Source organism: Neolamprologus brichardi, chromosome 13, assembly GCF_056152115.1.
Source record: "Neolamprologus brichardi isolate AB-2024 chromosome 13, ASM5615211v1, whole genome shotgun sequence".
Lineage (NCBI taxonomy): Eukaryota > Metazoa > Chordata > Actinopteri > Cichliformes > Cichlidae > Neolamprologus > Neolamprologus brichardi.
In genome coordinates this window covers 10,641,816-10,656,166 of record NC_142116.1, presented here as the reverse complement: position 1 = coordinate 10,656,166, position 14,351 = coordinate 10,641,816, and the positions used below count along the sequence as shown (strand labels likewise).

General features: G+C 39.0%; 2 protein-coding genes across 5 annotated transcripts in view; one reads left to right on the top strand and one right to left on the bottom strand.

Annotated features, from left to right (window-relative positions):
- grid1a (glutamate receptor, ionotropic, delta 1a) overlaps positions 1–14,351 on the bottom strand; it is a 261,832-nt gene that overhangs the window by 212,065 nt on the left and 35,416 nt on the right. The gene's annotated exons all lie outside the window — the stretch shown is intronic.
- LOC118453724 (uncharacterized) lies at positions 3,459–4,535 on the top strand. Its single transcript, XM_087850481.1, has 3 exons — positions 3,459–3,604; positions 3,735–4,017; positions 4,146–4,535. The coding sequence occupies exons 1-3, from the start codon at positions 3,474–3,476 to the stop codon at positions 4,533–4,535; spliced, it is 804 nt and encodes a 267-aa protein (XP_087706607.1). The 5' UTR covers positions 3,459–3,473.

Below are 14,351 nucleotides of genomic sequence, written 5' to 3'. Positions count from 1 at the left end.
CACACCCCCCTCAGGCTGACAGTAGGGTTTGTAGTATTGGAAAAGTGGAAGACTCAGGTAATGTGCCATTTCCAATTGGCAGGAAAACTGAGAAAAAATCCCCTAAACGAATGGTCTATATGTAATGCAGATCATGCAAAAAGGACTTCAAATGAGATATTGCTCTAATACCTTGTTTACAGTGTTTCTGCAAGCAACAAATGCATACAGTGTCTGACACACACAGAGATGTGTAGATTCGCCTGAGCCAGCCCAGCGTGAGACACTTTTCATGTGAATGATTTTCTCCTTCTCAGGGTGGTGTTTTTGGATCCTGGGGATTAGCTATGTTAGTTGGTTAGCAGACACTCTGTTGTCCCTGCTCCCTCATGAGAAAGGCCAAGCTTCAGTGACATCCGCCAATAAGACCTCCACTGGCCCCTGTTGCAGTCGACACAAACCACTGCCTTCCCTCTGGCCAAAAGCTTGACCAGTGCTGATTTCCTTCCTCACTCTGCAGTCATTTATGACTCTGCCTCATGTTATCATAGCCCCAGGTGAAGCCATGCTTCCCTGGAACGAAAGTGGGAGGGAGAGGCTGATAAGGGAGTGATGGAGGGAGAAAGATAAAAAAAGAAGAGAAAGAAATGAGAGTGGAAACAGGGAAGTGAGCTTTGAATGTAAAGAATCTCATCAGAGATACTAGATGGAATTCCACCTATCCATTTTCTTCCACTTAATGAATTCAGAGTCATGGGTGAGGTAAGCCTACCCCAGCTACTAAGAAGGTGTTGTTTTTTCTTCTTCTCTGTCATTCATTGTAGTATGGTGTAGTTGCAGCATCAATAAAAAAAAAAAAAATGACTTGCAATTTTTTGTTCAGATGTAAACAAAACTACATGCTTTACTATGTAAATAAAATATATTCAGGAAATGCAATAGTCACGTTGCCATGGTTTGAGAAATTGGGTATTTCTGTACAGTATGTATGTATGTACTGTAAGTATTCTGCTTTCTGAGAGATAAAGAGTATGTCACACTTTGAGCATTGCTGCAGATTCTTTTCTGTTTCTCAATCAGTTACTATGATGACTTCCATATAGTAGCCAATAGTCTTCCTCATTTTCTTTTTTTGTGCCTTCTTCCCTGAGTGAAGCAGATGATAGTTATATTTCTAGAAACACGTGAACATATTTAGAGACCATTACAGGCGAGGGCTGTGTTTGTAATGGAGTGAGCTGTGACATCCCTGTTGCAAGATCCATTTTGCTTTCATTCCTAAATCCTACCATGTAGCCCATAATAATAAGACATCAGGAGACAGTTCACAAACGCACGGCAAAAAGAAGAATTTCACTCCAAGTATTTTACAAATAAACCTCGTGCTCTTTGCACAGATAGGCACACTAGGGTAGCTGACATTTGTCTGGGAATGTTTAAACAATATTAGACGTTTTACCCATCCAGCATTTCAAATGTTAGATTAACTGGTATGTGTGTGAACATCTATAAAGAAATGAGATCAGACTAATACAAGAAAAGATCTCGGAGGATGACTTGTGTTTGACGGATTATTAAAGAAAAGAGAAAGGAGTTATCGGTTCCTGTTATATCCCACTAAATTCTCAATCTTGACTTTAACCTTTTACACAATATTAGTCAAACTCAATAACTTTTAATGGCCCTCACCTTCCTGGGAGATAATGTTTATTAAAAACAACAACAAAAGACACAGGTAATTACTATACAGTGTGAGCCACAATCAATCTTGTATCCATTCACAGCAGAAGAAACATTATGTTTATATACTTAAAATATACAGGAAATAGGCTGTTGGCTTTATGTTAAGTGAAACCCTTTCGTGACTGAGGTCTTGTTAGACCTGAGTTGATTTACGGGCTGTCAAATGTCAAGAAACTCAGGCCATTATTTGCTGGATTAGGATCACTACCCTGATTGAAATGTAACATCAAAGGATAATCCTGGAGAGTGTGCAAAGGCAAAAATATTCCGCAGGGATATACAACAGACTGAGAAATTTATATTTATAGATGCTGTCAGTGAAATATATCTCAAAGTGAGACATCTTCAAGCTGAAAATCTTTCTAAATGTAAATTTTGACATGACACCCGATTTGATGTATTACATTGAACTTTCCTGTGCAATTTTGGCAGGAAATGTGTGTTCCACAGCTCACTTTTGAAAGCATGGCCACATGTTCCCACATGGAGGGCTTTTATTTAGACTGCAAACACATTTCATGCTGTGCAAAAGCTTCTGAATTTCTGCGGTGAGCGACAATAACATAAAGTGTTATCTTCTAGTTGGTTGTATATGTAGGAAATTACATTTCTTGCTATTGATTTGGTTTTAATGTTTTTGTGTCATTGCTATTAAACATACATAATTTTAATGAAAATGTGTTGGGGTTTTTCATAATTGGGATGACGAAAAAAGATGTGACCATATTCTACAAAACATTCCCCACCCAAACCACCATTGCCATCAGCATTCATAACCTCTGTATCATATCAGCCAAGGGCTTCTGTTTCGATTAAACTTTGCTCACTGCAGGACGACATTTACGTGAGAGGACAGCTGATATTTTCACACTGTAATTAGAGGCATAGGTCAATGAAAGACAGAGGCAGCTGCTTCACACCCAGCTCTTACTACCCGGCAAATCAGTGCTGACCCAGCCAGCAGAGCCGTAGAACATCTTGACCCAGGGCTGCGTACATTCACTGGAAGATGCAAAATAAAATTATACGAATGTTTTGAAAATGTAAGTCTCAAAATGTTAAGAATAGGAGTTAGTTGTTTTTTTTTTGCAAAAAGGGCACCACTATTGTTTATGCTGGTTCAGTGCATCTTTTACAGTTTTTCTCAAATGCTAAAACACAAAAGCCAATCCTCTAAACCAAATGACCAGTTGTCTAAACACATTTACTAAATCTAGCCATCATTTACCAGTATCATAAACACATGTCACATGAAGACACAATTCACAGAACACAATCCTCCGTTGTCATAAATCTAAACACATCTTCCCTTGCTAAAACACAAGTTGCAAAAGAACTCTGCTCATATTCTCAAATGAAAGCTCATGTGATGCAACATGCTTGCCACAGTCAGCAATATTTGAACACAATGAACACACCTGGCGTCATTCATTACACACAACGACTCAAAATTGAAGACATTTGTTGATAATGCTGTGACCACATGTATAAAAGCAAGTTCAGAGTGCACAGTATGCTGAAGATTCCAAACAAACACAATGGATGAAGGCAGAGTCAGGGGAAGAGGAATTCGATGCAGAGGAGGGAGAAGAGCTGGCCCTGGAAGAAGAGGAGCAGGCCAACGAGGAAGAGGAGTTCAAATGAGAGGAGGAAGAGGAGCAGGCCAACGAGGAAGAGGAGGAGGCCAACATGGGAGAGGAGAAGGTCCAGGAGGGAGAGCAAGATAACCTCGCACCATCATTACGGACGAGATGCGAGCAACAGTCATTGACCATGTCCTTGTCCATGGCATGACAATGGCTGAAGCAGGACTAAGAGTCCGTCCAAATCTGAGTAGGTTCACCGTGGCCACCATTATCAGGGCATTCAGACAACACAACAGGTATTGTACTCGATTGCTTTCTTTGTCACAATACAGTTTTACAAACCTGTGAAAGTAGTCAATTGGTTTCAAATCAGTTGTGACTGTATTGTAACACATGTCAATTGACAACACATGTTTCTTTTTTTAGAGTTGAAAGAATGCCACATAGAGGTGGGAGGGTTACCATATTTACAGCGGCACAAGAAACCCTCATTGTGGATATGGGTCGTGGGAACAACCTCATCAGACTCCGGGAGATTAGAGTCAAAGTCATTGCCGATAATGTCAACTTTGAGAGCATTGACGATGTCAGCTTGGCCACAATAGACCGAGTTCTCCGGCGCCAAAAGATGCGGATGAAACAGGTCTATAGGGTTCCCTTTGAGCGCAACTCTGCGCGACACAAAGACCTACGTTACGAGTATGTGCAAGTAAGTATACATCCATGTTCACAGTACAGTTAGTGGACATACTGTGTTGCTCAGTGGCCTACATTACTTCTGGACAATACTGTGCTACCTGATTGACTGTTGTTCTGAACACCTGTGCATTTTCACAGAGGATAATACAGTTGGACGCGATGGCCAGACCTCATGAGTACCTCTTCCTGGATGAGGCTGGCTTCAACCTGCAGAAACGAAGGCAAAGAGGTGGTAACATCATTGGCCAAAGAGCCATCACTGAGGTCCCTGGCCAACAGGGGGGTAATATTACCCTTTGTGCGGCCATGGGTTCGGAGGGGCTTGTCCACCGGCATGCTGTCTTTGGGTCTTACAACACCCAAAGTCTCCTCACCTTCCTAGAGGAGCTAAAAGACATCCTCCTGGACCGCCAACAACACCATCCTGGGCCCGCACATCACATTTATGTGATCATTTGGGACAATGTCCACTTCCACAGAAAAAACCAAACAGAGAGTGGTTCACCACCAACAGTGACCACTTTTTAAACGTCTGTCTGCCACCCTACTCCCCTTTCCTGAACCCTATAGAGGAGTTCTTCTCATCGTGGAGATGGAAGGTTTATGACAGACAACCATACACAAGAGAGAACCTCATAAGGGCAATGGAGCTGGCCTGTGTTGACATCCCAGCGGAAGCCTTCCAAGGATGGATTCGCCATTCCAGGGTGTTTTTCCCGCGGTGACTGGCAAGAGACAATATAGCCTGCGATGTGGATGAGGTGATGTGGCCCGATGCAGCTCGGCGACATGATGCCGCACAGTGATTGTGGTGTGTGTGTGGTGTGAATAACGTAAATAAAAAAACTTCACACCCTGTTTTCAGGAGTACTGTTGTGTGCAATAGATTCTGTTTTTGCATTGAGTTGTGTTACAGCAGTGTACGTACATGCAGGATTTTCTATAGATTTATACTCTTCATATGAAACTCACAAATCTAAATGCCTAATCCTCTGCAGAGATCTACGACGATCCGTTACTGTATAGTTTCTAAAAATATGCATTGGCAGTTATGAAACAAAGAACCTTCTCACAAATTAAACATTGTGTTTTCAATTGTTTTTCTGTAGTGTGTAATGATGTGTATAGTGTTTACATTTTTGAAAGCTTCGAGCTGCTCTTTTGGTGTGAAAGTTTGAGTTTTGCAGTGGGAAGGTGTGGTTGTGTTTATGTAGCTTTAGAAAAGGGTGTTGTGTTTAGACATTGGGGAACATGGTGGAAATGTTTGTGAAATGTGTTTTAGCATTTGAGAAAAACTGTTACTAATGTTTTCCTTTGATTTTGAAATATTTTACACATATTTGATTAAATTGCTTGACTGGGAGGTTTTATAGCTTGCAAAATATTGTGACAGCCAAGAATTAAAACAGCACTTTGCACTTTTGCTAGAATCTCCATATCAGATGGGCTAAAACAAAGGGCCTGTTGATGTTTGTTAATGATTAGTTTGCTAATGTCATTAAAGCCTCTCCACTTCGTTGACTGCTTTTATTGATCTTGAAGTCAAAGTATCACATTACTAGAAAAGAAATGCAAAAAAGGTTTATTTGTTGGAAGCCAATCAGGGCTATCTTTTCAAGAATTACAGAGCTGTTTTTTCTTTCATTAACCTTAATTCTAAACCTTTATTTGCATATTATTGTTAACGTCTGCCACTTACTTAAGAAATAGCAACTTTTAATTTAAACTGCCTAATTACTTTGCAATTTGATTCAGCAGATACAGTTCACCGCTATTTTAATTAGGCTATCTTTGCATTACTGTCTCAAATTGTTTGCTTAGTTAGGGTTTTATATTTTACAATGTTTAAAAAGATGTCTTTTTCCTAATCAGTAATGTTGTTTTCTATCTTCCTGATGTAAATGTGACTCAGCACATCTGCCTACTTACCTCCTACGCCAGTTGTACTGGACTGCATAAAAGGCAAGTGACGTTTGAGAAGGTGATTACAACCTGCGTTTCTGCCTCTGTTTCTCTCTCTCTTTCTCTTTCCCTCTGTGTGAGAGCTCAGCTGGGTGTAGCTGTGCTATTACCCATGACAGCGCAGACTTTTCATCAGATTCATGAAATGTGAGGAGAAGCCATGTTGGGCTCAAGCAGGATAACCAGACGCTTAACTGACTTCAAAGACTGACACGCTGCCAAACTAGGCGGTAGCCACTTTGTGACCACCTCCAAAAAATGTGTAAGTGAGCTATAATGAATAAACTGTCAGAGCAAACACATGTGAACACACCAGTATGCAGCATGCTGATGATGCCATGCCAAATTAAACACTCACACAGGTAGAAATATTAAGACGTATTAGATGGACTCCAGGCGATGATCATGTCATGTTTTAGGAACCGCAGCTGTTTACTGATGAAGATATTTATCTTACTAGGCAGTCATTAATTACTGCGCATGACCATCCCTGTCCTTAGAATGATTATCTTTTATAATGATTATTATTTTTTTAAAAAAGAGTGAGAGATATTCTTATGTCAATAATTTTCCATAGCAGTATACACATTATAGGTGCCTAATCATGGTTTTCCAATACAAATAATCTGTGACTGTGGAGGGTTTTTTGTTTGTTTGTTTTGCTTTCAGCAGTACATTTCACTGCAATGTGTCACTTTAAATAGTGTTAAAAGCAGAACATTGACAGAGAGAGAAACTGGTGAATATGCAAAGTGTAACATCTGCTTGGTGATTTTATGAATACCCTCTAGGTGAGTTTAGACACTATATGACTTTTATGTTAATATGTGTAGATTTCAGCTTACGAGTAACATAAACAGAAATAAGAGATAGCACAGGCTTAATAATAAAAATCATTGACAGTCACTGGATGTTCTTCCAGGGTTAATGATGAAAGAAGTTAAAAATTATCAAGATGCCCTACCTTACACCTTGTGCACAACTGCACAATTGCAAGATAGTTAGAAATATCAGTACCCATGCAACCCATGTTGGGCTCAAGCAGGATAACCAGACGCTTAACTGACTTCAAAGACTGACACGCTGCCAAACTAGGCGGTAGCCACTTTGTGACCACCTCCAAAAAATGTGTAAGTGAGCTATAATGGACCACACAAATGTCAGACATATCTTCAATATACACAAGTCATAATGCAAATGCCTAAATAGCATGACCTGGCTGTGCCTGCCATTTGAAGAAAATCCTGAGGAGTAGCAGAAATAAATCATTTGTTATAAAAAAAGGAGAAGAAAAAGCACTTTTCTAATTAGTATGCCTTTGGCTTTATGAACAGCAGTGGCCAGGAATAAATTTATAGAGATCTCTGACTCAAACCTGACATTTTAAAATCCAATCAGTCAATTAAATTGATAAGATATGACAAAACATATAATCAAGTAATAAAAACTAGATTAAGAGCCATAAAAAAATAATCAAGTGAAGTGAAGAAACGCTTATTACACGTTTATTACATTTTAAAGATGTCAACACTTTTCAGTTGCTCTTACATCCTGCAGCTGTCTAATTCTAATTCATAAATGTTAAACACTGCCTCTCCAAGGCTTTTGTGCTGCTCTTTGGATGAACTAACAGACCTGTGCCAGTAGACCTGAACCAGTTTGGCTCAAGGGGGAAAACTAGTTCAGGCACAAGGCCATAAAGTTATTTTAAAGCAAGTAAAATTATTTTAAAATCAATAGAGATTGACAGGCAACCAATGTAGGGACTCAAAAATATGATGTGTTCTCTCCTTCTGGTCATGATAAGAACTCAGACTGCAGAGCCTGAATCAGCTGTAGTTGCTCTGCTAGTCTATCTGAATATTTTAAGTAGAATAGATAGCAAAGACAAAGTAAATACTCAAGCATGTTTGATTGTGCATCGCTTTCTCTGTCGCTCAAGTAATGGATCACACCTTAGCAAAATTTGTGAGAAGATAAATGAGCCCAACAGGATATTTAAGGATATTTGAAAGGAAATCAGTTGTTTTGTGGGGACACACAGTCAGATAAAGTGTGTGTTAAATACGTTATAAAAGAAATGCCACGTCTTTGGATAACATCTTCAAGGTGAAATTGTGAAGTGGTCGTGTACGTCAATACTTGAGGAACCCCACAAAAAGGGACTTAGTTACCATTAATTGCACGAAACAAAAACACAAGATCAAATTAAAGGAAAGCATTCTTATTAACCCAATGATTTCATCAACTGCATCAAAAACTGTGCAAAAAGATTTATTAAACTGGTCTGTATCTGATCGGAGTCAATGTTTGGGGTTAATTTTCATTTAACCTGCGCTTGTGCATTCCTAAAAGCTGGCTGCTAAAAGAAGTTCCATATTTACTACTACTTTCCTGAACATTTCAGCACCAAAAAGGAAACTAAAATGTCCAGCTTGAACACACGCGGTACTCTGGGAGAATTTTCAGCTGTTGTTTTGTGCAGCTGACAGTTCAAGTAAATACAATTTGACATGCACTGTGTCTTATGTGAGTGAGCGAGAGAGCATGCATGCAGGGTTTTTGAATATGTTTGTTTGTTAAATGCTCTCTGCCTGTCAGCATTCCTGTTCCCGTTTCCGTTTCCAAGTAACTGCTAGATGCGATTAATCTAAGCTGTATTCAGCAACAGGAAATCTATAGAGAATAGATAGCCTTCTAACCAGTCCTTTGTATAATTGGCAGGTTAAAGCTCATCCTGCCACAAAGGGCCTAAATGTAAATGTGAACCTGGCATACATAAAATGTGAAGCACCAAATAAACAAAATCTCTTAATTCAATCAGAGATGAACAGTGTGAAACATACACACTTCTCAACAGGAGAAAAGCTCTCATTTCTTATGGTTAGACATTTTACCCTTATGGTTCTATTCCCAGAGGAACAGACCAACCAAATTCACTTTCTCAAATGTAGGAAACACAAAGGCGATAAGAAGAATGACAATATTATTTTGGGAAACTAATTTATCAGTACAGAGGCACCGGAGATTTGAGGTGTAATCATCTGATTCACAGGCCATCTTGAGAAAGGTCAAGACGAAGATAAATGTCATCACCGGTGAATCCTGGGGAGTTGCCAGGACTTCAGAAATAAACACATGACAGGTATTGACCTATGGTAGGCTAAGGCCGCCCACTGCTGCTTTAAAACCATTGGCCACTGACAGATAATAATTAAGACATCCAAAAGGTTAACTTTTATCTCTCTGGCTGAGTTAAGTGCACAACTTGTGATGAAAATAATACTACACCTGTCTTGAGGTAAATCAGAAGGGATAGCTTACATAAAATAACAGCTCAAAGTGCTAGCTACAGGTACCTATAAAATAGTACATCCCATGATTTCCCTATGGACTGCATCAGCATCAACCTTAAAGCACTCTTTGTATGCTAAAGCACTGCATTAGAAGCACAGTGATTGATCTCAGCCCCCCGCCCACACTGACAGAGGGTGATGCAGTACCTAAAGTCCTGACATTGTGCCAAACAGAAGAAGATGGCTCAGAAGAAACTGGTCAGACAAAGGGATTGTAAGTTGGATAAGAAGAAGAGGAATGAAGGAATATAAGGAAATCATTTTGGTAGAATTTAATTTTGACCAGCTGACTTGTGCATTTAACTAATTTTAGTGTCTTTGTGCTAGTGAACACTGCTAACACATAACCCCGTTTTTCCTCCACTTAATTGTATTAGCAATGTGGTGAAAAATATGACTGCGCTAAAACAAGGATTCAATAGATGGATTATTCTTCGACTTGAGTGGCCAATAACATTTATGTTAGAGTGCATATTTCATGATTCATGGTTTGTATCTGTGTCAGCTTTATTTGTCCCAGGTTGGTATTTTATTCAGATAAAAGGGCACTCGAGGAATGCAAAGCAATAGTCATGAGCAATACAATATAAGAAATATGCACACAATAAACCAATATGCAGTAAAAAAGATGGCTTATGATGGTAAGAACACGCGCAATATCGTAGCCTTAAAGCAGATATAGTCCCTTAAATACTCAAACATAGATGCTACTCTTGAACAGCAAGTAGATAAGACAATAGATTAAAAAAAACAGCCATCCTGACCCTTCTATCATTGCTGTTATGAACATATTATGGCCACCATCATTATCATCCACTTTCTGACATGGGGGACATTATGGAAAACAAGCTACAGCCTCCTCAGTGTTTGTGTGTGGCTGAAGCAGAGGAAGAAAATGTTCTTGGTTCTATCACTCTGCATGGGAGCATTTCCTTAATCCAATTTTTGTGCACTCTCCTCTAGAGATTTTGATCAACTGCTCGCAAGATCTCTGCTGGATAAATAATTCATATGGTCCTTTTGGCTTTTTCATTAAAACTGTAAACATCATCACTTAACTACACTATTTGATATGTGACCTGAACATGGCCTAAATATATATTTATATATGCATATCTTTGCATACTTTCATCATTGTGTACCTTTAACCTTTACCTTCCAACTTTAACCCGTACAAAAGTTTTTTCAGCCCAGAATGACTCACACCTGTTTGAGTTTTACTGACATTAAAACCGGGGGAAAAAAAACACTAAAGGAACAGTTTGACATTTGGAGAAATGTGCCTATTCGTCTTTGTCTGCTCAGTGCAGGTACGTGCAGAGGGGGGTGGGGGGGGGGGGGGGGGGGGCTAGAGGGGCTTGAGCACCCGCCCCTTTCCTGATGGGTGCCCAAAGTGCCCTTTTGTCGAGGCAACTTTTAAAAAATTTTTTTTTTTTTTTTTTTATGTGTGTGTGCATGCGGAGTCCTGTCTGTGCCCCTCAACAATAATATTTAACTATTAATCACAGTTTTGCTAAATAAAAGGATCTGGCTTGCATCAGTCACATGATCACATTTAACCAATGATCGCCCTTGACTGCAGAACGCGCTGGTTACGAGCCGGGAACGAGCTCCCAAAGAGCACGCGCATTTTTTGCGGTCCGGAGCTGTAAGAGAAACACAAATTAACTCAGAGACACAGACTGATGGGACAAAACCAGTAAGTAGGTGTACAGCGTACACTGTAGTGTATAGCACACAGGAGTATTAGCTTATCATGTACACGTTGGTAAGTTGAAACAAACGAGCGTGCTGTGTTTGCAACAGCGCGACAAACATTACCTGTCCTTTTATTAACTGCACAAGTAGCGCTGGTCATAGCTGCTGGCTACCTGTGTAAGGCTGTCATGGGTCTGTAGCTCTGTCACCGTTTTAGGGAACATATTTAGTTTTAAAGTATTTAGAACATATTTAGTTTTAAAGTAAGTTTCCGGGCTTTTCCTGCCTTTCTGGAGGGATTATATTTCACTAAAAAACGATCTAATATGCATCTCCACATAATTATGCATTATTATGCCCTAATAATTATAATATATTAAAAAACACAGGCTGTATTTTAAAGAACATACATTAAGAAGCAGATTATATTAGATTTATATTTTAAATAAGACAAAATTGGGATTTTACAGCAGTAAAATTATTGTATCTCTACAGTTTAAAAATGTAATAAGCTTTACCCCTGCACAGAGTGGATTGTGAAACAAATGGAATCATCATAATGACATTATTTCATATTTATTACTTCCCCCTCCTCATTGCTTTATTATTGTAGCTCTAGTGTCTGTAAGGATTCTGGATCAACACCATGATGGCATGATAGTATATACAGTATTCTGAAGAAGGTCTAAAATGTCACTGTGTGTGCGTGCGTGTGTGTGTTTTATTTAGATGGATTTTTAAAAAAAATATTACTCATGATATAACATTGTCCAGACATGGCTGGTAAGGACATGAGGAGGAAACAGTAGGAGCTGTGTGAGGCTACTAAAGGCAGTGCTATAACATTTTTCTGTCATCATTTTATTATAGATTAAGTGCAAGAGATGTTAGGTGTGGATAATTAGATTATAGTTTATTGCAATAGCAAGTTGTGCCTTGTTCTCAGATAGACAGCAAGTGGAGAGTGATATATGAAATGATAGGATGGAAGGAAGAAGAGAAGCAAAGAGTGATTCACAGGCAGAGCCTAAATTATTTCTCACAGTTTTTTGTTGCCTTATGGTTCCAAGCGCTGTCACCAATCTTTGCATTTTGTTATTATCTCATGACACTTGTTTAATCAGCTACCATCTCTCCTATGGACTTTTTAATGTCTACAGTCTCAGATCAGCACAGCCCTGCCCTCCAGCACTATCAGCAGCAACCCCTCAACAGCAACATTGTACCCATCAGGTAAAACATCGGCTATGTTTGCTTTGCCTTGTTGCCCATATTAGATTCTTAAAGAATGTGTGTTGTTGTTATTCAGCCTGGTTCAATGTGCCCCTTTTTAACTTTGAGCACCCGCCCCTTTAAACATCTCTGCACGGCCCTGGCTCAGTGTATATATAAAACATGTGGCGCAAATATACCTTTTTTCTCAAAACGTCAAACAACTCCTTCACTGACCAAGTGTCCCCTTATGACAGTCAAACTGTGCATAAACTAGCTTGCACAACCCCTGGACTGCTGGACCCCCTCCAGCAGTCAGTGTTTGGACAAACATCCACTGTGGATGATTTTTTTATGAGAGTACACTGTTGCCAAGCACAGTGAAAATGAACATGAGGTGTGATTGTTCAATCTTCTTTAGTATGCTGTATCATAGTGAAAGACAGTTGATGCTGTAACCAAGACTAGTTTTACTTTATTTACTGGCCGATGCAACAGGAAGTCAGCTTCTTTTGGACAAAATAATGTAACTAAATAACATCAGTGTAGACGGCTAAAGACAGCAACCTTAATATATGTTTTCCATATGCATTCACCACTCACAGCAATTATCCCACCCTCTGTGACTGGCTAACTTTATAGACTACCCTATTAAACATAAAATACTACTGTGTAGTGTAATTTTAATGTTGCACTAACATGCTGTCATCAACAATTATTCTACCTATATTAATGTCTCTCCATCTATCTCTCTGTGTCTCTCTTGTGTGCACATATACGTCTGTCTTTGAATGTCCACATTATTGCCTGTCTAGCACAGCAATTGGTTGATGACAGTTTAATCCTAATAAATTCCAGTCATCTAAACGATTAGGGGGTCTCATGCAGCAAGGCGATCAATATAGAGATAGAAGATGTAATGTGCTATAGGCGGGCGGATCTTCAGATCCCCATTTGCTTTTAGCTATGTAAGACTACGTGGACTTTGTGAAAAGGGAAGAACTGAAGGAGAAAAGAGTAAAGAGGACTGCAGCACTTTTAGTTTCTAAACAGCCTCTGCCTTAATGTTTTGTCAAGGGAGAGCCAATTGGTGATTCACAGTCACAAGCTTTAAATTGATTAGTCCCATAGTGAGGAATACAACAATCTCCAAAGCACTCACACCCAAACACAAATCTGGTAAATCAGATGAGTATCAGTGATCAATTTCACAAAAGTAAGTGAATCTTTATGATGTACGCTAATCCCTGAAATACACAATCCCTTATTATTGTTTCTCTGTTAAGCTCTGTAGATATCAAATTTGATACCTGCACATAGGCTGCTTTTTTGAGTATAATTTCTCAGCAGTTAGTAAATAAAATCACAAACTATAATTACTGTATTAGGCTCAAATTAAAAAAATAAAAACAACATTTAAAAAGTAACAGACAAAGTTGTTACATTTTTATTGGCATTACGATTTTTTAAAACAATAGTTGTAGTTTAGTTTTTCAAATTGCATAACCAACACCAGTAGAAAAAAATGTTTAGATTATTCCAGATTAGTATTTTAGTATTTTTTGGTATAGTAGCTACCTTGCTTACACAGTAGGATGTGGATGTTTGTAGTCTTTTCTCTGAGTTCTTTAAATTAAGTTTATGCTTACGTTCAGTAAAGAAGAAGATCTATAATCACTAATCTGTCTCTACTTTGCATGGTTTTAATTGGTGCTCTCTGTCATTCTCCCTTTAGACTGTCTTTTGTGCAGCTCAACTCCTCCCCGTCTCCACCTCAGACACCTCAGAGATACATTCAAGCCTCAGTCTTCATCTTCACCACCGCCAGCGTGGTCCGGGGGGGTCCTGCCTTAAATCATATCATTGCTGAGATTTCGTTCTACCATGATGGGTCATCAGATTCGAATCGCCAAATACATTAATTTATCTATCTCAATAAATCATGTTCAATTCTTCCAAGTGATCTCTCCTTATTGAACTACCTGCTGCTTCACTGGGCTAGCTATAGGATCCACAATACAGTTAGGTCTATAAGTAAGTATCTCAGAACAATGACACATCACAGTGTTTTTTAATTAAACAATCAAGATGTGACTGAAGTGCAAACTTTCAACTT

Coding starts and splice junctions, on each gene's coding strand:
- LOC118453724 (XM_087850481.1), top strand. CDS start 3,474: ATGCGAGCAACAGTCATTGACCATGTCCTTGTCCATGGCATGACAATG. Junction 3,605..3,734: donor GCATTCAGACAACACAACAG/GTATTGTACTCG, acceptor TTCTTTTTTTAG/AGTTGAAAGAATGCCACATA. Junction 4,018..4,145: donor TACGTTACGAGTATGTGCAA/GTAAGTATACAT, acceptor GCATTTTCACAG/AGGATAATACAGTTGGACGC.